The sequence below is a fragment of the Haliotis asinina genome, chromosome 12 (assembly GCF_037392515.1).
Source record: "Haliotis asinina isolate JCU_RB_2024 chromosome 12, JCU_Hal_asi_v2, whole genome shotgun sequence".
Taxonomy (NCBI): Eukaryota; Metazoa; Mollusca; class Gastropoda; order Lepetellida; family Haliotidae; genus Haliotis; species Haliotis asinina.
In genome coordinates, this window is record NC_090291.1 from 43,978,513 (window position 1) to 44,003,173 (window position 24,661).

Sequence of the window (24,661 nt, forward strand, 5' to 3'; positions counted from 1 at the left end):
TACAGTAGAGTTACTTCCCTTTGACATGGCATCCCTTGTTTGAAAGGGTGTCATTTGGTCTGAGTTTATAAAACAACCCCGTCTCGTCCATGTTATAACCTTATAATTTTGACACGATTGGTGTTTTATACAGCAAGTAAGCATGACAGGCATTACTCAAACTAACCAAAAGTGAGACCTACTAATTGATCAAAATCACAAACTATGTTCAACTCGGAAGTGTCACTTAACAATTACCACTGAATGGGGTTCACGGTGTGAGGGGATCATCGGAACCTTTTTGATGTACTGCCGGATTAATGAAGCAAAACTATGTGTAATTAGCTAATCTGTTACCACTAATTAACGTCCGGATACAGAGAGTGAAGCACCGGATTAATGAATCAACAGGTAATGAGTTTACATAGTAAACAAGATTGGTTACAGCTAGTTATTGTTTGGATATCGCGGGAATCAGATTATCGGTATCTGGACTAACGCGGCCCGACTGTAGTGCTTTGTTACTTGTTATATGTCTTACTTGCACAAGGTCCAAGTAATTTTTTAAAGAAATAAATCAACACTGAATCTAACATCATAAATAGCTCATTTTTCTTCTAAACTTTGTATAGCTATGGCACTGAAACACTGCTATTCTTAGACATGTCTAGGCTAAGACAGCTCCTGTAAACAGGGATCCGCTGTGTCTTCTTGTTGCTATAGTATCAAGGGTACTACATCACAGACACATGTCTATTTGCACTGAAACCCCTGACATTTTAACACACTACGTTGCAACTGGAATTTGGTATGTAACTTAGGTTGCATCTGGTGAAAGTAGCTTAACATCTCTTAAAACAAGCCAAGCTTTAATGTGACAACCATACCTGTGGGGCGTATTGTCCAGGTGAGTGTGACTCAATGTCCTCGTCCTCTTCAGTATCCTCCTCCTCCTCCATGGTTGTCATGACAGTGAACATTACTTGCAGGATGGTTGGCACCAGTTTCTGCTTCATGATCGCCTGGTGAATGAGTGAGTGAGAACATTGCTTAATTTCACATCAGCAATTTGCAACTACTAGGTGCTATTTTCCTGTATCAGTCTACCAGACACGATAGCCTTGGGGAACATGTGACTGTGTGCATGAGCTGAATGAGTGATAGTGAGTGAGTATATTTTTTCACACTCATGATGATGACATATGACACAATTCATGCTGCATGTACCTTCTTCTTGAGTCTTGTGAGTGAACTTATGAAGGACATGCCCTTGACCCTTACTGCATCTCCAAGTTCACCATTTGCTGCTAACTGAAAATACACAAGCAGAAAGAAATAAAGAGCATGAATTGATAGTTCTTCATTTTTAAAATTGATTAATTGCTGCTGCTGCTGCTACTACTACTACTACTAATAATAATGTAACTTTCTGAATAAAACTGATAATTTTTCCTCATCCTGACTCATGCTTAATTGCTTATCTCTTCCTCTCTGCTGAATTCTAGTATTCTCATGTCGGGTGTTTTTGATAGGAGAGTGACAAGCATGGTGGGTCATGTGACTTTTATGGCGGGAAAAGGGAGGTTTCCAGTGGGTGAGTGTATTCATGTCCACTTCTTTTAGAAGGGAACTTCAAGGGTTTTCAAGTGTTCCACTACCTTCACAGTGAGGAAGAGATAAGCAATTAAGCATGAGTCAGGATAAGAAAAAAACTACTGCTGCTGCTACGTAGCAATTACACCAATATGACCACAAATTTTGCTTCCGAAGTAAGCATTGTTAGGCATACCAAAATCATCAAGCAGGCTAATGTCTAGCCACAGCGTATCCTATACTCACCTCCAAACTAAACTCGACAATGACACGTATATGCGGCATGATAATGGCTACCTCTGTCTCAAGCAGCTCATCAAACAGCTCCATAACCTCACACGCCTTGTCCTGGGAAGGTCAAACACACAGTGTGACAAGTGACAAGACACAAATACATATTCCAACCTCTTCCAAGCAAGACTACATTGGGTAAGAGGTGACTTATAATATTTGGTAAGAACACATATGAGAAGAATAATCCCATTGGTCCCATGGTTCTGGTGGTACCGAAAAACAATATAATGTGTATTCCAGTCTGCTGCTGGCAGCCATATTGGATTTCCAGTGAAGATGTTTCAAAGAAACTTTGAACTACATACAGTGACAATCTCATTAAGTTTCAAGTTTCTGGTCCTTAGCGTTTTAAAGAATTTTTTCTAAAAACTAAATCAAAGAGAACAACCATGTATATTGAAAACCTGAACTCTAATAAACATGAATACCAAACAATATCCACACAAACTTAAATTGAAAACATTCTGACAATTTTGATTTTGGAAAAGTTAAAAGTGTAAAATGCTTATGGAGGCCCAAATAAACCCAAAACAAGACAACCTAAGAAAACATAAGATCACATCCTTCCAGAGACCAGGTGACCTTTTCACCCATCCATATTTCACAGGTGTATAACTGACTAACCTCATCTTGAAGGGACAGCTCTCTCACTATCTGAACAATTCGAGGTACACTGGTTTGAATAAATTTCTGAAAACGACAAACATTTGATAATCAGGAAGTGTTCTTGTACAATGCAAGATTTTGTTTTGTTTATTGTTTAATGCCACACTCAGCAATATTCCAGCCATAAGGCAGCAGTCTGTACATAATCCATCTGAAAGAGACAATCAACAGCATGTCTATGCAGTCCAGTGATCGACACTATGAGCATTAATCTATGCTATTGGGATAAGATGACATGTATCAAACAAGTCAGCCAGTCTGGCCACCAGGTCAAAGTGTTGACACTGCAAGCCTGACAACCAATGATTTATGTTGAGTTACTGAAAAAAACAAATGGTTCAATATGTTAAATGGAACACGGTTCTCAATTATGTTTGCAAAATATATTAATAAACAATTTAAACAAAACTTTTGATCAACTTAGTTTGAATTATAAAATCTACATTGCTCACAGACATCTTCAGATTTCATTTTTTAAAAAGTGAAGTATTTCAACTTACACCCTCGTCATCTCCAACAAAAAACACCAACTCCGTCATAGACCTATACAGAACAACATAAGTATCACAAACAGCGAAAAGAATCAAGCACAATTAATCAACAATAGTTATGTCCCATCCAATGATATTACTCTACTGCTACATTACATGCACACAGGCTGCAACGACGCATTGAACTATCAATGGATTGCAATTGTTGAGACTACAATATTGATTAATCGAAGCTTGAAATGGGAAACAAATGATGCATGGATGACAGTATGTGTGAATATCGATAGTTTAGTAATTGACTTTTACTGATAAGGAGGCAGTACAAAGTACAGGCAGTATCAGATTCATTCACTTTGATTTAGAGTTATCTACCCTGTTACCCCTTCAACACCCTATTACTCCGGGACTGTGAGTGGGGGCATTTAGTTTTACACTGCACTCTATATGGCAGCAATGTGTGTAAATAACTGAGTCTGGGCTCGACAATCCAGTTATCAACAGCATGAGCATCGATCTGTGCAGGGGGGAACCAATGACGTGTCAACCAAGTCAGTGAGCCTGACCATCCAATCCGGTTAGTCGCCTCTTCCGACAAGCATAGTCGCCTTTTGTGGCAAGTATGGGTTGCAGAAGACCGCGGTCCTTGATTTTAAGTTTTTTGTCAATTACCAAAAGGAACTGAAACAACTTCAGCTTGTTTTTATTTCATATAAACTATACATTCAATAGGGAAATGACTTCAAATGAGACAATTCAAGGAGAAAAAACAACCGCAATAGTTGGTCGCAACAGACAATTGCTATCACAGTAGTATGTTGCTATAGACTTTCCCTATCGCTATAGTTGTTTCACCCCGAATATTTAACATGTCCTGACAAAATAACTATTATTATTTGAGGAAGTTGTCCTTTGCTATTCAGCACTCTCAAAATGAACAATTCACTTGACAAGCACGATTCGATGAGTTTCACTTTTACTTTGGTTTTAGCAACATTGCAACAATATCATGGTGGGGATGCCCAAAAGGCGTTACACACATTGTACCCATGTGGGGAATCAAACTCAGATCTTCAGCGTGATGAGAATTTGCTTTTACCACTAGACTACCCCACCTACTTGAAGTTGATAAGAAGTAGCATTTAATTATATAAGGTACTTTTACCTTTTAAAATAACATGACCCCCTAGTGACCCTATAAATATGGACTGTACAGTTGTACAAGCTGACATTTAGAGAAGTTGTCATCTAAATACAATATTTCCAGACACACAGTTTCAGGTGTGACTGTGATTATCAATACCAAAAATACCCAATCAACAATTGAATCCATTCAAATATTCATAAACTAAACCAGAACAAAGTTAATGACCATGCAAAATCAAATTCTAAACAAGTCCTCTAAATCACCCCAGTATGGATTATCTCTCCTACCTGACAGCATAGTAGGGCACCTGTTGACTCTGTGAGTCATTGACCAGCTCTGTAAGTAGTTGCAGGACAGACCGTAAATGTGGTTTGAGTTGCTCACATGCCACTGAACACACTGTGTAGAGGACAAAAGCTCCTAGCTGGAAAACAAATGATTTTGACATACGTCAGATAAAAGCAGAATCAAGTTTGACATTGGCCATTTCCATTGGAAACAACTCCAGGGGAACATGCACTAACCCTTTCTGTGTTGTCACACCTTATGATAGCATTTATGACTTATTCCTTTTAATAATCCAACCAGGTATTCTTGCTTGTTAACACTGCTATATAATGTCAGTCTGTATATATTCAAAGCTGGACCAGACTATGAAGTGTCTGAAATCATGAGCACTAATGTAAAGCAAGACCCAGGATATTCGAAGACATTTGTTTTTGTGTAATCGTCTGGATATCTGGATTTCTGTCATCTATGCCTCATTGTTGAAACACACATTTCTTGGTTAAAAACACTTTTGAAACAGTATGGTCATTTTAATTTGACAAATACAATTCACTTAGTGTCAGATGGAACTGCTAATCACCCATCTGATCGGTCATGAATCAAGGTTTTCAGACCTTGCCTGGTGTTAAAACACATGGACACGCGTGGTAGATCAAATCTTCATCCGAATAAGTGAGTCAACAAAGTTAGTGAACCTGACCACCTGATCCTGTTAGTTGCCTCTTACGACAAGCATGTATAGTCACCTTTTATGGCAAGCATGGGTTGCTGAAGGCCTATTCTACCCCGGACCTTCACAAGTCCCCACCAAAAGAAGTGACTGTTACATTAGAGACTTATCCATGGAAAGATGGCTTGACAAAGTGCACTCTGTGATCCCTACCTCTCTCTTTGCTACATCTGGGTCCTTTGTGGTGGTGATCATGAAGTCGAACACCTGTGGCCAGCTGTTGGTGGGCAAGTCATGTTTGGCCACAGTTCCCACAATCTGAGCTACAGCATTACGCACACTCTTCCTGGAAAACACCATTGGAAAAACAGTCAAACATCTTCAAGATATCCTGCACCAACAAGTGTCAAGGTTATTGAACTGTTACATATATTTGGAAGAGTTGAAGATCTGAAGCTGAACTCATCTCTCAGCAATGTTCCAGCTATATTACAACAGCCTGAAAATAATTGTACCAGGACTGAGGCAAGTCATTAATGCTCCTCTTCATTAGGGTGCTAGGGTGCACTATCCACAAAGTCAACTAACCTGAGCTCACAATCAATTTAGTCACCCCTTAACACCAGCACAAGTTGTTTGGAATCTATTCCAACAGAGACTCCACTCAGAAAGGGTGACACTGACAGTCGAGTGTGCTGGAAGACAAGTATCACCTGCACAACAGCAGCAATCATCAACCATCATTTGACAGGGATTTAGGTGCACTCACTCACTCATCCACAGGTATCGGCATGTGTTGTCAACTTACTCAGATTCCTGAACAAGAAGTTGCAGGATGTTGTCTCGGATACTGAAATGTTAAAAAAGGTAATTGAAATGTACAGCAAAAGGCACTGATCCACAATACCACCTTCAGATACCCCCAGCCTTACGTTAACCTGAACGATCATTTTGTGCAAAGTACCAACAACATACACATTCATCGGGTTTATGACACAAATGCAGTTGATATAATCTATTTCTTATTTTCAAACATTTTAAGTTGCTGAAAAAATGCCTCCTACAACAAATGTTTATCTAACCTTTGGCGGACATCTTCCATTAATGCCTTCCACTGCTTTGACTTCTGGATTTTTCTCCGCAAAAGAACAGCTGCATATTGTCGAATCTGACAGGGAAACATAAACAACATAACCATGATAAATTTGGCAAGAGTAAAGAGAAAATTTTATCTGGAATTCAGCCAAGATGAGCAGAACATAGGAGGTCATTCTACTGGCTTTGAATCTCACAGGCAAACACACAAGGGACATAATGATGCTAACAGTAGGAATGGAATTTGGCAGGGGTTTTTCACTTCACTTTTTTAAAAATACTGATACCTCATAAACGGTCACTAGCAAGCATCTGGATTCACAAGTCTCTCAAGAACTGTGTTTTGTTTTGTTTGTTTATGGCAGCTGTCAGTAAACAATTGAGTCTGGACCAGACAATTCAGTAATCAACAACATGAGCATTGATCTACTGACCTGGGATACATCGCATGTGCCAACCAAGTCAGCCAATCTGACCACAAGATCCCGTTACTCGCTTCTTACCAGTTCTACCCTGACCTTCACAGGTCTGTAATTATGAATGGCATGTACCTGAGGTGTCTGTGATGTTGCCAAAACCTGACACAGAGATCCGAGAGCAGATGGATCCTTAAATGCCTCCCTGAGACTCTGTGTTGCCTAGAATCACAAAACAACAATAGTAAGTCATCATCACATCTCCAGCTCAGACAAAGTATTATGTTGACAGTAAAGCTGAACACAAGGTTCCCAGTGAAAGGGTGTGTATTTTTCCAGTGATATTGGTTCTTAACGTCTCATTTTAGTTTTTATGATGCAAAGTATGGTTTGGGAGTACATGACATGAAAGTATGAACGGACAGGCAAATTTTACTGATTAAGGGTAACCAGTAATTGTTAATTCTAAGATGCTTCTGTGAAAGATCAATGGTGCTGACAATACTTTATCAGACAATAATGAGCAGTTTTGCATTACGTCACAATGTGTTGACATCAATGCGCCATTCCAGTCTGTCCCCTCATAATCGAACATTTTTGCATTACATCACAATGTAACCGACGTCATGATGGATGTCAGTTGTCATCGCCTCCCACAGCCTCCCACAGTAAACTGCTTCATCACATCCTGTTTCTTGGTTTGCAGTTGCATCACACAGCTAACATCACTGGTGGAAACATTACGTTTATGTTTTCTGAAGGATAAAATGTCTCACAGTTCGACTCAAAATTTTACAGAGACATGGTAATGTTGGCAATGTTTACATTCCCACAATGCAATCGTGGAATGTCATATGACTAGTCAGCTTCAGCTGAATGTACTGATCTAAACTTTCATTGGTAGTAGAAATGAGGCGGTCATATTGCCTTGTATGGTTTAAGAAAATCACGGATGAAACTAAAATGATCTAGAGAAGATATTTAAGCCAAACATAAACCGTCACCAAACTGTTTGTCATTTGTTTTTCTAGTAACATGTCTTAACGTAGGGGGCTGACATGTCAAAAGAACAGTGTGTCAGTTAGCCCTGTGCGAGGATTCATAATTTAGGTCAAAGACACCGTCGTTTGTTTTCTGCCATAGATTAATCGAAATTAAGCTTAGAAACTATTAAACACGGCATCTTAGAAAAGAAATAAGCAAGCATCCTCGTGCTTAACGATATAATAGTTCAGGGTGAAAGTGTGCTTTATAACACTATACATGGTAGTAGAACGAACTGTATTTCTTAATTCAACACACTATAAGGCCCCACTGGCACTCAACATGCTTACATTTGTAGGGTTTGTTTTTCTTTATCCAGGGTACACATAACATAAACTGTGTTTTCAGCCCATCAGGTGTCAACTCCTGATTTGATAAGAGTATATATTTTCTTAATCAAAGTGCCATATCATCACATCATTCGTGACCAAGTCATGCTATTCTGAGACATGCCGAATAGCAACTCATACAACTCTGAAAGGATTTCATAGTGGTGTAGAAGCATCAGAACTTCTTCAAACAGGAACAATATCACTATTCCTGTTCAATTCCAATGGTTCTTAATGTCATCGAACTACTCTTACATTGTATTTCTGTTTTTGTTTTTGCTTATTTATCTTAGAGAATTAAACCTCCATGATACAACTGAAAGAAGGTGAAAGACATATTTGTTAGAGGCATATTCTGATGTATTTATCACCTTATGTTTCCATTTATACTTCTGAAAAGGATTTAATAATCACAAATGGGATTTGTTTTATTGAATACGCAAATAGAATTTACAAAAAAAAAAAGATACATGTACATAAAATCCCAAAGCAGAAACTCAAACTGAAAAACTGAGATATATTTTTCATGACTTTCTAGACAACAAAATACTGCCATAAACAATTTACAAAGTTGGGATTATTTCTATCAAAGCATGCATCCGTTGCGCGCATTCTGATTTGTTTGTTGTATTTTTGCACACAACAAGCATTGAGTGGAAGACAAATCTTCTTGGAAGTTATGGAAAGGGGCTAGTAGTAACACATGATGATCACATTTGTTTACTCATCAAATTTACTGGTACTATTATGATCATATCCACATTTGTAACTGGGAGTCCAGTTTCTCATGATACATGCAACATTTGTTAATCTAGCTTCCCTGCACTGTCACAAATCATGAACTGTATGTCATTCGGCAAATGCGTTCAAAGAAGTCATGATGTTTTAGAGACTTCTGATAAATGATCAGCTGGTAAACTTAGCCAGTAAATTGTGAAACTGCAAGGTGTAAGGTTTTCGCAAGCATTATCAAATACAAATGTATGAGAATTCCAGATGATTCCCTTAGTTTTCAATGAGGCACTACCTTGTTATTCAAAAATGCAGTTTGCTTGGCGGCTGATGCATAATGGCATCTACTGATTATGCACTTGAATTTACATGGCACCTACTCGATGATTAATTTAAAAGTTGGAGATTTTCTAACTTTCAACTGAATTATTTTCATCACTGACCTCCCTTCCTCATGTTCGTTCCATACTCTTTCACATCAGTTACCATATTGTTTTAGTGTATTACTGGCCTCCTCCTGTTTGTACTTGATATCCTATCACTATTACCATGTTGTTTTACTTTCAGAGTATTATAAGATGGAATAAGTGTGTTTGACATGTTTAATGTTATATCTAAGACTTTCTAAGTAAGCTTGCTTTTTAATGAGTACGTTTCATGCGAGAGTGACAGGAAAGCTTCTAAATACGCGACTAAATCAACTGTATGAAGGATTGTCAATTTACTGAAGTCCATGTAGATCGATCTTTTCCATACTGTTCCAGACGATATTGGCCTTAACGATCTCCACTGTGTACACGTCATTTGGAAGCATTTAAACGGTGATAGTCTTGTGAAACACGCAATGCTTTAATCGCGCATGGTCGATGACTCACTATAAATTGGCGCGCTGTCAAATACCAACACGTGTTTTCGTACAGCAAGATAAAATGACCGATAAAAGCATATCTGTGAGGATTTGGTTAACGAAAATAATAGATCAAGCAGATATAAGAATAATGTTTTCTGTAAGATAATTGACATTATAACTGAAAACCGAACCTCCTGAATAACAGCATTGTCCGGTTGGAGAAGTTTCGCTAGAATCGCTTCTAAGGGCGCCGCCATCTTGCTTAGTGATAATCGTTATCTCCCGAGATGAAGAGTTCGTTCTTGTCAAACCAAGTATGGTCTGTATTAAATATATCTCCAGAATGACCCGAACAAGGGTCAGTAGCTGCTTCAATTTTGTACACATTCTAGGGGTGGGGGTAAGGTTCATTTATTTTGTACATGACAAGATGGGGTGGGGAGTGTGTACTTACTTTGTAGATTCATTTTGTACATGCAAAAACCATCATCATCTCACGTAGTTATAAATTATGAACGGTCCCTAAGTACCGAGCAATGCGGTCCGGCACTTGTGTCCATGTAGTGACCAGAACTGGGACAGCTGTCATGGAGAAGTATACATGTTGCTTTATAAATACGTACTGGGTATGTAGCGTGGCATATAAGAACGTCTGTGATTCCCAGACCGGGACTTGGAAATTCTTTGGCCGAAGTGAGTGTGGTTATTACGGCGATAAACAGCTGAAAGGGGCTTCACACATTGTATCCATGTGGGGAGTCGAACCCAGTTCTTCGGCGTGAGGAGAGGATGTTTTAACAACTAGGCTGCCCCACCGCCTATCCACCAATGGACAGGACATAGCGGGCACTGCGTCAAAACGGCGAATCAGTTTTGTCTTACTCTATTTTACCATTCACCATGCATTAATTCACTCACGGACGACATTTTAACAGCTTTCAAACTGCATCCAGTTGTTCAGCATGCGGCGAAACTGGACTATTCCCAACCGGAGACCATATGTTAGAATTCAGATATATTACAAAATGTAACATTTATGCTTTTGAAAAACAAAACATATATTTTCCAACATGATCACAGCCGCAACCAAATGCAGATTCTAGTTTTCAAAAATAGTGTGTTGATTAAATCTTCATTGACAAGGATGCAATACCCTTGATCTATGATGACCAAATGACTGCACATATTTTCTCAAGTTAAGGCTATCAAATACTGGTTACGACTGTAAAATATGCCTGCACATAGATTTCCCAGAAAGTGTTACAATATGATGATAGTTTATGACAATAATAGAGAGACTAATTGGGTAACGAATATTAAAACATTGCTGCTTAAAAAGGGGTTTGATAATGCATGGTATGACCAAAACGTTAGCTGCTACCCAAATTTTATAAAGTTACTGACCCAGAGGCTTAAAGATATTTATGTGCAAACATGGTTTGAATCAATGACTCTACCAAATAAATGTTTCTATTACAAACTATTTAAAGCACAAATTAGTTGGGAGTGGTACCTCTAAGATAACAGTAAAGAGGTTTCGAGTTGCATTATCACGTTTTCGATGCTCGTCGCATGATTTATTTTATAGAAACTGGTGCTATGCTAACATTAATCGACAAGAGAGACTATGCCAATTTTGCGATTTGAATAATGTCGACGGTCAGTATCACTTCCTTCTTGTTTGTCCGCTGTACTCCGATCTCAGAAGGAAATATTTACCAGATCATTTTTACAGATATCCAAACGCCATTAAATTTATGTCATTACTGTCATATACAAACAGCATAATACTCCAGAACTTATCAATGTGTATATACCATGCAACTTTGCAAAGAAAGAAACAGAATAATATGTGAAAATGTAAGCATTATTACTCTGAAGAACATTTATGTATGAATGTTTTATGTACTATAGGCCTGTGGTCTTCAGTACGGAATAAAGTTTGATTTTGACCAAATGACTTTGATCACAAAGTTTCCTAGCCATGAAATTCAGTTTGACAAAGTCCAAGTCCACAAATCAATACTTCCCTGAAGAAAACCTGTGGAAGATCGTTTATATTATAGAAATAGGCTATAGTTTCTGAAATCTCGTGTGATCTCACGAAGTGCTCTCTGCAGCAGACGAGCCAAGATGGCGTCCAATTTCCACGGAAAACAACATAACTTCAGCGATAGGAAGCTGACAGAAGGATTGGAACACATACGATTAGCTGAGAAATGGTAATAAGCGAATTCAGATTCGAATTGTCAACAGCATATAGCGGTTGTTAAGTTTACCTTGTCAGGTTTGTTTGATCGTGAGAAAGTAATTATTATGGACCCAAACAATGTCTGTGACATTGCATCAACAAATGACATGGCACACCCGCTCGCGTCATGAGATCATTATCACATATTTAGTTTGGGCAGCGAGATATGACACAGTGCCCCGGTGACTTTGTTTACAAAGACAAATCAGTGCAAAGGAATCGAATGCAAACCTAAATCTTCATGTCGGTCTATGGTGGATTTTTTGGGCGATAATGTAAGCCTGCCCAATGTGTGACTTCTGTTGCCAAAGTAACTTTCACATTTGCTGTTAACGAGATTGAATTCGTTTAAAGTTTCTTTACTTTTCGGTATCCGATTTCAGATACCTAACAGGCCGAATAGGTGATAAATTATCCTTGTGATCTAAATTTTAGACAGTTACAAACATCTGTTGTTTTTCGGTGAGAGTTCCTCCCGTTCCCCAATCCCAAATAACGCCTATATATTGATACATGCTAGAATTATTTACCAAACATAACAAACAATTACTAGAGGACTCCCAAAAATGACTAAAAGCCCCCAAATTAAGTACAATATATTGGGTTATACCACTTAGTATTGCTTCTGTTTATCTGTGAAAGAAAGAATATGGAGGAACGAAAGGAACTCTTTCCTAGTCTTTATATGAACAGTTGTGAAACATGGCACAAACTTATTGAACACACCTTTATCCTAGCCATCAATATAGCAAGAGAAAGCACTGCTGTCCAAAAACAACATATTCCTTCTATGTTCCAGATATTACACTGTGGAATATGTTGAGTATATGTATTTATATTCTTTTGTTTTTATCTACTTTCATCCAAAAGTATACAAATATCATGAAAATAATGTATTCATAAGCTGTGATTGCTTTGCCTAAGCAAAAAATAATCCTGACTTCAGTATGAAGACATCTCTATTCAAATGGAAGCCAGATGTGGATGGGGCAGTAGAAGAATACAAGAAAGCTGGTAAGTATATTTGACAGATCTTATCATGTAGTTCTAAAACATGGTGATAGCAGGCTCAGAGACAGGAATTCCTTAATTTTGATGTATCAAGCGACAAAGACTACAAAATATATGATCATAGAAAACACCCTGCTCAGACATGTCTTTCATGATATTACTAAGTCATTCAGATCAATAAAATAAAAAAAGATCGTTTAGATCAGACTTTGTCACGGGTCTTAACCTGGTATGCCCTCTGTTGTGAGTTATTTGTGTAAATCTTCGACAATAGACTTTATTTGAGGATTTTACCTGTATATGCCCAAAAGACCTAAAGTAAAGGAATTTAGAAGGGTAACTATAGTGAGAGCCGATGCAATTGTATAGCATCCTTTGATCAGTTTATTCAGGTTAACAAGCAAAGATGATCTAAAGTAGATTGTCAAACACATTTTTATGGTAGTGTGTAATAGATATTAAAATTCAAAGTATTTACCCAAATGTTTTACTTTCCAGCAACAAGTTTTAAAAATGCAAAGGCATATGATGAAGCCAAGGATATGTACCTGAAGACTGCTGAACTCCAACAACAATGTGGAGCGTATCCTTAAAATAACTCAAAGTGAATAGATTATTTAGGCCTTTATTGCTGTTATCTGTAGGAAAGGTAATATGTATCTAAATATAACCATAAAATATCAGTGAATTTACTGGCATGTTTTCCTTTAATTTCTCATTTGTTTTGTACTTTTTGCTGAAGTTATGTACACACGTTAAGTACTTATCCATGTAACTGCACTAAAATTGTGCAGGAGCATAATAATAAAGTGTGAATTATCCACCAATGATAGTCTAAGGTGACAGTATTACACAGTTTTATTTCAAAAATCAAATGACTGTCAGAAAAGATATCATCTCCTTGAAAAAGCTTGTTGTCTTTCTAACTGAACAACATCATCAATGTCTCGAGGGTATACGTTCCAATAAGTCTCCACTGTACCCTGGATGCATCCATGAGTCGGCCCGATTTTTTATTACCCCCATTTATGGCTCCGCATTCTCACAGTAGCCAATCAGCTAGACCGCCGTTATAACCGAGCTTGCCAGTGGCAACAAAATAGCGGTTGCAACTGCAAAGGTTTGCTCGCAGTGTGACTCAGATATTGAGGAAATCATACAGACAAATTTATAGGTCTGAAACATGAAAAAATATATGCAGGAACTCCTACCTTTTTCAGAGAACCTCGGCATGGTTGTGTTGCCAAGTTTAATCGGTTAGATAATTTAAAGAGCAAAAGTGAGTTGTGATTGGTTCGCTCAGCTTCCCAGCATAGACACCTGATTGGATAAAAAGGCAGCCAAGGGAGATAATAAATTTATTGGACTGAGCCGTAGGTGTGTCAAGGGTATGGTGGAGACTCATCGTGTATCTCTTTAGAGGTGTTTTTCCTTGAATCTATCCAGAGCATTTCATGCTGCCAAGTGAGTATTATTTTGTTTCTGGATAGAACGAAAGATTTGTTATAGCTAATTATGTTATTTCCATATCTCAAGCCAAATCTGGATTTTTATCATTTTGTATTTAATGGTCTGAATGACCTGTTGACATAAGTTTCATGCATCAAAACAAATGGATATAAATCATGTTAATGCTGGCAATTAAATAACATCAATCAGGCAGTATCCCATTCCTTTAGATAAGAAAAGGATCTTGTTGTAACAGGTCATATGAACAGGCTGCCATGATCTGTAAAGAGAACAAGGAGATAGATCAGTGTCTCCACCTGATGCAGACTGCAGCCACATTGTTCCAGGAACATGGCACCCCTGACACAGCAGCACTTACACTGGATAAAGCTGCCAAGTAAGCAGATGGATATGTTCTGTAGTAGGGCTGCAGCAGTTCGGTTTGATTCATCAAGAATCAAATCTGTCACCATAGTTTTGTTTTTCAGTAACCATTATCACTATTTCAGTTTAATATTTGATTACCTATTTATTCCATTTGAATACCAACTATCTCCACACAACCAGAATGTTATGTGGACTCAACTTGAGCAGTTTCAAGCTCTGAAATAAAGCAAAATGTGATTGGTTGATGCCAGGCTAGTTATCCAGTGAGAATTGTTGTTAGTAGACATTTCCAAGATGACAACTTATTTCACCCTTAAAGAGCTGACTCTGGTTCAAACAAATCAGATGTTTTTATATGTATGACAAATCGAATAATCAAATCAAGGTACCATGTCTAAAACTGAGTCGAGGTCTGGATTAATTGTTGCAGTCCTATTCTGTAGTAGCCTTCTCATTATGAGTTGAAAGTGGTGAGGTAGCCTAGTAGTTACAGCATTTGCTTATCACGCTGAAAACATGTTCGATTCCCCATATGGGTAAATGTGTGAACCCTGTTTTGGGGTCTCCCATTGTGATATTGCTGGAATATAGCAAAAAGTGGTGTAAAACTGAATTCACTCACTCATTGTCAGACTAAGTCTGGCCATATATCACCTATGACGTAGGCAGATCCAGATTAGGTTATGTGGACCTCTAATTTCCGACACCCACTGTAACATTCAAGTCAATGTTTTAAGTTTGCTGTGTGACTACAGAAGTGTGAAGCTCATGTCTCTTCATATGCAGTCCATGGCTAGCACGCTCTTACTAGTCTTAGCTTGATATAAATCAATCACAGGACATTTCACACCCCAACCTGATGGGAATTTTCAGTATAGTTTCCTTTTTGTCATGATGTATATGTGGGCTTAAAAGCATGTGGTATGTTTCAAATTTAATTATCATATGTATGTTTTACTGCCTTGTTACAATGTACATGATGTACATCCACCATGTTATAAATATACAAGTCTTTCCTGTTATTTCATATTCATGTGCAGCCATGTTTATTAAAACAGAATGGTGGAGATGAACCAGCCTGAGAAAGCCATTGATATGTACCTGAAAGCCTGTGACGTTGTGGAGGTTAGTCAGCACATGTAATATGAACAGGGTCTGAAAGTGAAACTAGTCTCAGCATCAACCATAGCCATAATGAAGACGTTGAAGAGATTGTTAGGAGAGCATATGGGTACTAGAACATATTGAGAGTTTATCAGAGATATATGACTCAATGTTTGATTTTTGTGCATCAAAACGTCAACATTTTATGTAATTTTTTAAGGATTATGAGTGTCTCCATGTATTTATAGAGGGATGTCACATAGTTAGAGTAAGTCAGGAGAGTTCTCTTTAGCATAGGCTGACTGAGTGCATTTCAACCATGTCACTATTGTTATTCAAATATACAGGCTCCATGACATAAAGAGACATCACCAGTGAGATAAGAATCATGAGACTCTGCCATAGACTTTCTAACTACTGACAAGTTATGCATGTGTATTTACAACATGTTAACATTAAAACTCCGTCATTATGAAAAAAGAACCACAAACCTATAAACAATGAATTAGACTGAATATGTCTGTTTTCACAGATTGAAGACCGACCTCGACAATGTGCAGAATACATTGGAAAAGCTGCAAGGCTCATGATAAGGTGTAGAAGGTAGGACATAGAGATTTGTATGTCCCTTTAATGTAAAGTATATCCTGTTTAAGACAAAATATTATGGACGTCAACTTCTTTATTGTATACACAATGTTTCAGAGCCCCATTCCTCAAAGCGATCGTACTTTCGTAGTGCTACAACAGTTGTAACTCCCATACTTTAACATACAATTACGAAATGGCCCTGAGCCCCATTCCTCAAAGCGATCCTAGTGCTACAACGGTTGTAACTCCCATACTTTAACATACACTTATGACTGTCCTAGCACTACGATCGCTTTGAAGAATGGGGTCTAGGACTTTTCCTTGCCCTTTCTTTCACCTGGTTTGAGTGTGTGACCTGGTATCATATGTCGTAGTGATATAGTACCAGTGAATATCCAGGTTAGAACTGATCTTCAGTAAGCCATGCTCATCGTAAGAGACAACTATTGGGATTTGGTGGTCAGGTTTGCTGACTTGGTTAACCCAGAGGTCATTACATCCATGTTGTGTAGATCAGTGCTCATACTGTTGATCACTGGAATGTCTGGTCCAGTCTAGATTATTTGTGGATTGCTGCCATATAGCTGGAATATTGCTGAGTGAGGTGTAAAACTAATATCACTCACTCTATTCCATCAACTGCTCTGGATGAGTAAGACTTTTGTGCTTAAATGTTTTTGTAATGCAACTGGAATGTTCAGACTAAGTGATGAAGAAACTCATCATGTGTAATCATCTTGTGTTACCTACTTGCAGGTTTGATGAGGCAGTGGAGACACTGAAGAAGGAGATAGACTATTACACAGAGTGTGAGAACTTTGAACTGCTCAATAAAGCAATCATGGGCACAGTGTTAGTCCACCTCACACAGGAGGACTACGTGGCGGCTGACCTTTTCTTTAAGTCATGTCTCAGGTAAGTCCAGCTATCAGTATCTTGTGATTGTTGGGTAGTACATTGTGTCATTACAACCTGATACAGACACTTTATAAAGGATAACCCTATGGACTGCAGCAGGTGAAGGCTGTCATCCCACACCATCGAGAATCCTAAATTCCTGGTATGAGTGCATGAAACATGCAGCTATATATCTTACTTGTGTATCTTAAAAACAAGGGAGAACAGACTTTGCTTACTGTACATGAGGAAGTGAGTGAGTGACTATATTTCAGCCATAAGGAAGGCCATGTCATCATGTTGTTGTCTATGTCTTATGCACCATAGATTTCCCCAGTATGTACACAGAAAAGCTACTGAACTATATCAAAAGCCAAGTCATTTCAGAATGCTGGACCCATATTTTCGAAGCTTTCTTAGCCCTAAGATAGTCGTAAGTTAATGTTAATGTATGGCACATATGACTATCTTAGCATTCAGATTGCTTCAAAAATCGAGGCCCTGGCCTCAGACTGTATAGAAGATTCACACATCCCTCATTTAGATTAGGCACCCAAAGATCACCTAAGGTTCACTCACTTTCATGTGCAAATGTCCACATATCATAGCACAATAACACAATAAGGTGTCAGGTCTCATTTTGGCTGTCAGTTATTGCAAGGTGTTAGAGTTCTCAACCTACTATTATAGTGGTTTGATGTACACTGTTTCTGTCTCTGTAAACTCATTGGAAAATTCTTTATCACTAGTTAAAGAAATCACAGGTCTTCGAATAATTTGATGAACCTGGAATCATTGTTGATGTATTAGTATGACAGTGTTTAATTGTTAAGAAAGCCAGCAGTTATTCAGCAAGATGTTCAAACATATTTTTTAAGAGTTATGCATGATGTGAAAATTGCTTCATCATAATAGAATTTATTCACGTTGTTACATGTGAAAAAAAAGCCTGAAGTCATAAAAAGCTTAGAAGTTAACCCTTCGGTCACACTCATAAGCATGGTAGCAGTGCTGCCTTAGGTGGTTGCACTTTGGTGACCCCCAAGGTTCCTCAATTCATTCAACTGACTTTATTATGCGATGGGTAGATTTCCACCCTTTCGATTTACTCACTTTGTCACATAACAGCTTTGACCCTAAGCGATGTCAACCTTGCCTCGTCGCAAAAGGTTGATATAACAATCCAAGCACCTCCTGTGGCTAAAAATAGATTTGGGATATTCCACCTGTGAACTCCCCACTGCGTGTGTCATGTTAGATAAGGAAGTGATCAGCACTTTGTCCCTGTGACTGAGTTGGTTTAGAGTTCTGTGATGTTTTGTAAATGTTGAAATAAATAATGTGACAATAAACAGTTTTAATTTTAAAAAGTTTGCTTTCATTTACTAACACTGCCTCTGAAAGCTGTAAGCCTATTCCAGCTTATATTGAGACTCTCTTGTCATAGAAGAACAGATATTCAGTACTTTTATAATTACTTCAGTTCAGTTGATCCAGCGATATTCACCTTGGCTTAACCTCCAAGAATATCATATGTCCAAGTTGATACATCATTGGATCAACCCACAAGAGGTCAATAACTGTATAATATTTATCATTGGATCAACCCACAACAGGTCAATAACTGTATAATATTTATCATTGATCAACCCACAAGAGGTCAATAACTGAATAATATTTATCAGTGGGGAGTGTGGTTAAATGTTCCCAGTATTATATGCTTGTCTCAAGAGGATCAGATGATGTTATGTGTGACCTGAATGATGTGCATCACAATACCTGGACATTGTTGTTTGTTGTTCATGCAAACTATAGGTTTGTTCTGCCACACTTGATAAATCACAGGCAGCTCTGATATAGCCTGAATATTATTGATGTCTACAAAACCCTTTTTACTGATGAGACCTTTCCCTACTTCTGGAAGGATTTTTTGCAAAGGCAAATGTGAAAGCGTATGACTAACTTGAGTGTATGTATTTCTCAGTCTTGCAACGTTTGGGTCCAGCGAGGAAGCTGGTGCATTGGAAGACCTACTGACAGCATATGATCAGGGAGATGAAGAGACAGGGAGGAGGACTCTCAAACTTCCCATCTTTAAGTATTTGGATAATGCTGTAAGTACACATTGTCACCATACTAGCAGTGATGCTTATAGCCATTACTTTGATGGTAATGCTCAAAGAAAATTTGTTTACTGCTTTGTTACCTTGATAACATACTCTAGTAGAGCTTTAAGAATGCTTATTGTATTATTACATTTCACCTGGTTATTTATCATTGCATATATATTCATTTCGCAAAATCTTTCTTGTGATATGTAAGTTTGATGCTGTAGCTTGTTTCAATATGCACAACACTGTGAATATGTCCTGATGTCAATTTATCTACTTCTGGGATGGATAACTGACAATTCTTGTAGTTATGTCTGAGTTTGGCCAGTGCTAAGTTATTGTTGTTAGGTCTGAGATTACAGGACAGTTACATAAGAGTTCTGAAAGGTTTGCTTGCTCCTGAATTCCTCGTGTACTTATTTCCTTTCCATCCATGTTTCAGTTCGCCAAACTTGCACGAGACCTGGTGATTCCTGGAGGAGTATCGTCACAGACAGGCAACTCTAATGCACTTCAAAGCCCGGGCCAAGAAAGTGCTGGAGAGGCATTTCCTGATGGTCTTTGTTAGTAATAATGATGTGTTGAAAAGAGGAGTCAAAAAAGACTGAATGCAGCTATAGGTAGATATTGTCAGCTATTCAGTTGGCTGTTACAATCTGTCTGAGGGCTCATGCTTTAAATTATAATGAACTTAAGGTTTATCCACAGTCACTCTATACTGACCTCTGATTAGGCAACCATATATTAACTATTAGATATTCATGACCTCAGGTCTGACTACAAATAAATTGTCCTCATCTATTGGTGGAACAAGTTGCGAAAGGTGTTGTTTTGTGCACCTTGATGAAATTGTTCACATACAGTCAACTAATTTAGTAATAAATGCTCTGCAAGAAGCTATAGCAAATGACTGACAATCTGAAAATTGCAAAATTTGCCTTAGATGAATTAGATGTTATTGTGACTTACATCAGTTAGGAATTACTATGTATACATATTTACAATGAACGTTTATATATCAAATTCTATCTGTCATAAATGATGTTTTGAATGAAAAAATAGTATTTATCTCTGAAGTTTTGGTTATGCTCATGCTATTAGACTAAAGTATGTTTTACAGTTTTAGAGAGATTCTGTCCAGAGTTTCAGTATGAATTCTGTGTATATTCATAATCATCAAATCAACACTATAAACCATGCTCAAAGCCCTGCATCATGGCCCTGTGGATCTGTCTGAACTTGAATTTCTTTCCGAGCTCCCAGAGGAAGTATTCAACGCAAACTGGCAGATGAGACACAGAGAGGTTAATGGTCACACTGCCTCTACTGGCTATCACTATATTATGTGGTTATCTCACTCTAAAAGGACTTTTCACTGATGATGATGAAACACGCAAGACACATTCCTAATTATGTCACTGCAGTGTGTTGAAGAGGCTCTGTTATGAGCATTAATAAGCTACTGCAAATATAATTTGCATTTTGATTTGACTTGATAACAATTCTTAATCAATTTGTTTCTTTCAATTTGTTGATTCCTGGTATTTAGTGAGAGAGTGAGTTAATATTTAGCATCACATTGGCAATATTGCAGCCATATCGTGACGAGAGGATTTAATTTATGTCAATATTAAAATTGATAAATTTGAGAACGTAAAATCCTGCCATTGATGGACAGTAAAAGCACGAAATTATCACAGATATGAACTTAAAACTGGCATGTGAAACAGTGTAATTAAAGAAGACAATACAATATAAAAATAGGCTATAGATAGCCAACAACAGAAGGCAGATCACCATACTGTGGACTATGGGGACTTACAGTACCCTGTTATTTAAATGCAAAACAGCTTGATCTATCCACACTGGGTACATATCAAAATGCAGGGTAGAATAGGTCTTCAGCAACCCATGCTTGCCATAGAAGGTGACTATGCTTGTCAAAAGAGGTGACTAACGGTGGTCAAGCTCGTGGGCTTGCTTGACACATGTATGTCATCAGCTCCCAGTTGTACAAATCGATGCTCATGCTGTTGGTCACTGGATTGTCTGGTCCAGACTGGATTATTTACAGACAGCTGCCATATAGCTGGAATATTGCTGAGTGTTGTATAACACTAAGCTCACTCAATCACTCACATATCAAAATGACAATTCAATAGGTTTGCCAGTGTTCATGATATCAAAAAGTTTTAATATGACGTAACATTGATGATGTCTCTTGCCACTTAAAGCTGGTTAGAAGTTGGAACAAGGAGCAAGATATCATTGTCTTAGAAATCTGTGAACTGGTTTGTGATCATGATGGATGATTCATTTCAATTATGTCCAACTCGGATCTGAATGTGCTGAAAAGATTCTGCCAGGGTGACTGGTAATTTTGCCTTTGCAAACGGTTGGGAATAATTATGACACTAATCAATAATGTGTTCAGACTTTTTGAGGAATGTTTGAGGATTTCTACAATACCTTAATTTGCCCACAAAGATTATTGTTTGGTGTGATGGAAAATTGGAGAGTTACGGAGGTAACACTGATTAATATGGGATGTAATGTAATAAATTTATTTCTTCAAAGACAATGTATTTTGGATAAAATAAATAAAATACCTGTAACTAAGACTTCTTTTCATGCCTTACATCTGATGACGCTATCAGTTGAGAACAGAATGGGTCCTAACATTGACAGTATTACTTACAAATGATATGTGTATCTCTGAGCATGAGTAGTCAATCACCACACCCACAACTGACAAGCATGGTTTTGGTTTCTAATCAGCAACAGAGATTATCTGATTGGATCCAAAAGCTGTCTGTAACATTTTTTTACTCATTTGCAAGCATTCCTACTGGATTGTTGCTCCAAATAATTAAAAATTAGCGTCTGTGACAAAATTATGTCATTATGATCATGCTTATTCCAAACATTCCATCTGTGATCAGCATAAAAAACATGTTTAGTCGGTTCATGATGGTGTGTGTTGCAAATCAAATTCCTTTGCTTCTGTGAAGTTAAGTGACTCAAGTTGTGCATGTTGTAACAGATGAATGCAAACTTTTAAGAAAAAATATTAGTGGCTATTGATACTTTCTAATGCTTGCACCTGCTTTTCTATACTTGATTTACTTAGAAATCTAGGATTCTGATAAAAGTCATTCTTTGTCCCTGTTTTCAGCTATGTTGTCCTCTGTCTATCTTAAATGTCACTAATCTTTGCATATTTGTAAAATAAGAATTTAGTGTGATAAGGAGAGTATGATGGTTGCTTTCTGATATGTATCACTGACATAGATATGCTTCGTCTGCAACCATAACCACTACTCACATCACATTTCATGTCCAGTCTTTTAGTCACAATCTGGCATCTGATAATTCAGCAATACTGTATTCTGAAACTAATGCCAATCCTGGCTTGTAGACTCAAAGTTTTTCTAAATACAAAATAACCATATCTACAGGCAGTTCGATGATACAAGTGTACAGCTTGCTGACGGTGGCATGAAATACCTTTGACTGAATCACTGTTAGATACATTGGGTCAATGGTTGAAGTATTCACTCATCACACCAAAGATCCACTTCTTATTTCCCACACTGGTCCATTGTTAGAAACCCATTCTGGTGTTCTGCCGTGACATTGCTGGAATATTAAAATTGGTTGAAAACCATACTCACTCAGATTGCTGGAATAACATTGGAAGAAATGTTAGAAATGTTACTGGATTTGTAGTGCTGTGTCCCATACTAGATGAAGTATAAGTGTTGTTGTGAACTCTGGCCAAATATTGATGCATGTCTCCTCTTGTAGGGTCATACTAGGGCAGCATAGGCAGCTGTGATATATCTCTATTGCATCATTACTGCTTCTAAAAATTACATAGCAGTTTATATGTGACTTGTTTCAGTGTTGTAATGTTGTTTTATACAGATGCAGTCATTGCATGTACAGTGCACAAATTATATATTGTGTAAGATTTCTTACCCATGAACTTTGAGCCAATGAACTTGGTGCAGTCGAGAAAGTTAAATAAACATGAATTCCATCATTTGCTTTGTTCATTCTTTCTGAATGAGGCCGTGGGGTAGCCTCGTGGTTAAAAGCTTTGGGTCATCATGCCAAAGGCCGAGTCCCTAGATGGCACAATGTGTGAAGCCCATTTCTGGTATTCACCACTGTCATATGACTGGAATATTGCTAAAAGCAGCATAAAACCAAACTCACATTTTGAATGCATTCTGAAGGTGGCGGGATACAGTATCTTTTATATAAAATATGAGATGCATTTTTACAACGCACTGGAATGAACTTTTACTTTAAATTTGAAATTCTTTATTCAAATTGTTTGACTTTCAAGATGGTATAACCACATTGGGTTAGAGATCATGGTTTGCAGTTTTCCCCATTCTTGTGTCCCTGTGTAGTAAATAATATTTCTGCAAGTGTTGTTAACACCAGTGTAGAACAGAACTCTCCAATATACTCATACTAGGAAGATACTGCAAGTCCAGTTTCTCCTTTGTTTGTTCTGAAGAAAGCAATCTAAGTAATAGTTAATACCCTGACTCATGAATGGTAACTTTAACATCTACTATGATGTGTCATTGATACTGTAAGTTTGTACTGTAATATCCTTTTACCAGTTGCTGCTGATGGTCATACCTGTTGTCACGGCAACCAGGTGGAATGCATGCATTGTACAAAATTATATCAGTCAGTAATGGTGTCAGTAAACCGTAAAATCCCATGATGAAAAGATTAGGAGATTGCTAATACATGTATTTATTATTAAGTTTGTACATGGAATGTTCATATAATTTCTTGGATTTGCAAGCCAATTAATCATTTTTAAAAAAATTGTGAAATGTATATATACCTTTTTCAAATCTAGGATATGTACATAAACATGAACTGCATATTGGCATATTGTTGTGCAAACTTGGGTATATCCGTCACTCATATTCTCTAAACAATGATCCCATTGATCACACAGTATTTGAAACTTTTACTTTTAAAGGGATCAGGAAATAATTCCTGACAATTCCTAAAAGTCGTTTTTGTGAACATTTACATAGTCTGCTAGTTGTTTCACACAGAACAACAAGCATGCATGTGTGTGGACTGTGTGGTCTTATGCAGACTTGTGCTGGTTTTATTGTAATAGCAAACTGGATACCCTACCATACATAGTCTACTGATAACAAGCTGACACGTGTTTGTTTTGTCCCTGGGATAACGTAAAAACAGCACATCTTTTGGATTAACTGGGGCC

General features: G+C 37.7%; 2 protein-coding genes across 3 annotated transcripts in view; one reads left to right on the forward strand and one right to left on the reverse strand.

The window, feature by feature from the left end:
• Window positions 1-9,855, reverse strand: part of LOC137257910 (importin-4-like) — a 36,150-nt gene extending 26,295 nt beyond the window's left edge. Inside the window, exons 1-11 of the mRNA XM_067795414.1 lie at window positions 9,783-9,855; window positions 6,772-6,858; window positions 6,208-6,293; window positions 5,934-5,975; window positions 5,339-5,471; window positions 4,455-4,591; window positions 3,033-3,075; window positions 2,491-2,556; window positions 1,819-1,920; window positions 1,207-1,290; window positions 867-1,001 (exon numbers count right to left, since the gene is read on the reverse strand). Of these exons, the coding sequence (XP_067651515.1) occupies window positions 867-1,001; window positions 1,207-1,290; window positions 1,819-1,920; window positions 2,491-2,556; window positions 3,033-3,075; window positions 4,455-4,591; window positions 5,339-5,471; window positions 5,934-5,975; window positions 6,208-6,293; window positions 6,772-6,858; window positions 9,783-9,848 (981 nt within the window). The 5' untranslated portion in view covers window positions 9,849-9,855. The remainder of the gene's footprint in view (window positions 1-866; window positions 1,002-1,206; window positions 1,291-1,818; window positions 1,921-2,490; window positions 2,557-3,032; window positions 3,076-4,454; window positions 4,592-5,338; window positions 5,472-5,933; window positions 5,976-6,207; window positions 6,294-6,771; window positions 6,859-9,782) is intronic.
• A 1,851-nt stretch (window positions 9,856-11,706) lies between these two features.
• On the forward strand, window positions 11,707-23,437 carry LOC137258217 (gamma-soluble NSF attachment protein-like). 2 transcript variants are annotated; one of them, XM_067795809.1, is made up of 10 exons: window positions 11,720-11,813; window positions 12,789-12,856; window positions 13,352-13,436; window positions 14,300-14,317; window positions 14,559-14,699; window positions 15,748-15,814; window positions 16,326-16,396; window positions 17,141-17,299; window positions 19,266-19,395; window positions 19,835-22,007. In XM_067795809.1, exons 1-10 carry the CDS (start codon window positions 11,725-11,727, stop codon window positions 19,958-19,960), a joined length of 954 nt encoding a protein of 317 aa, XP_067651910.1. In that variant the 5' UTR covers window positions 11,720-11,724; the 3' UTR covers window positions 19,961-22,007. The 2 variants fall into 2 exon arrangements, with proteins under 2 accessions (XP_067651909.1, XP_067651910.1); XM_067795808.1 differs by lacking the exon at window positions 14,300-14,317 and having other exon boundaries at window positions 11,707-11,813; window positions 14,538-14,699; window positions 19,835-23,437.
• Window positions 23,438-24,661: the final 1,224 nt, after the last annotated feature.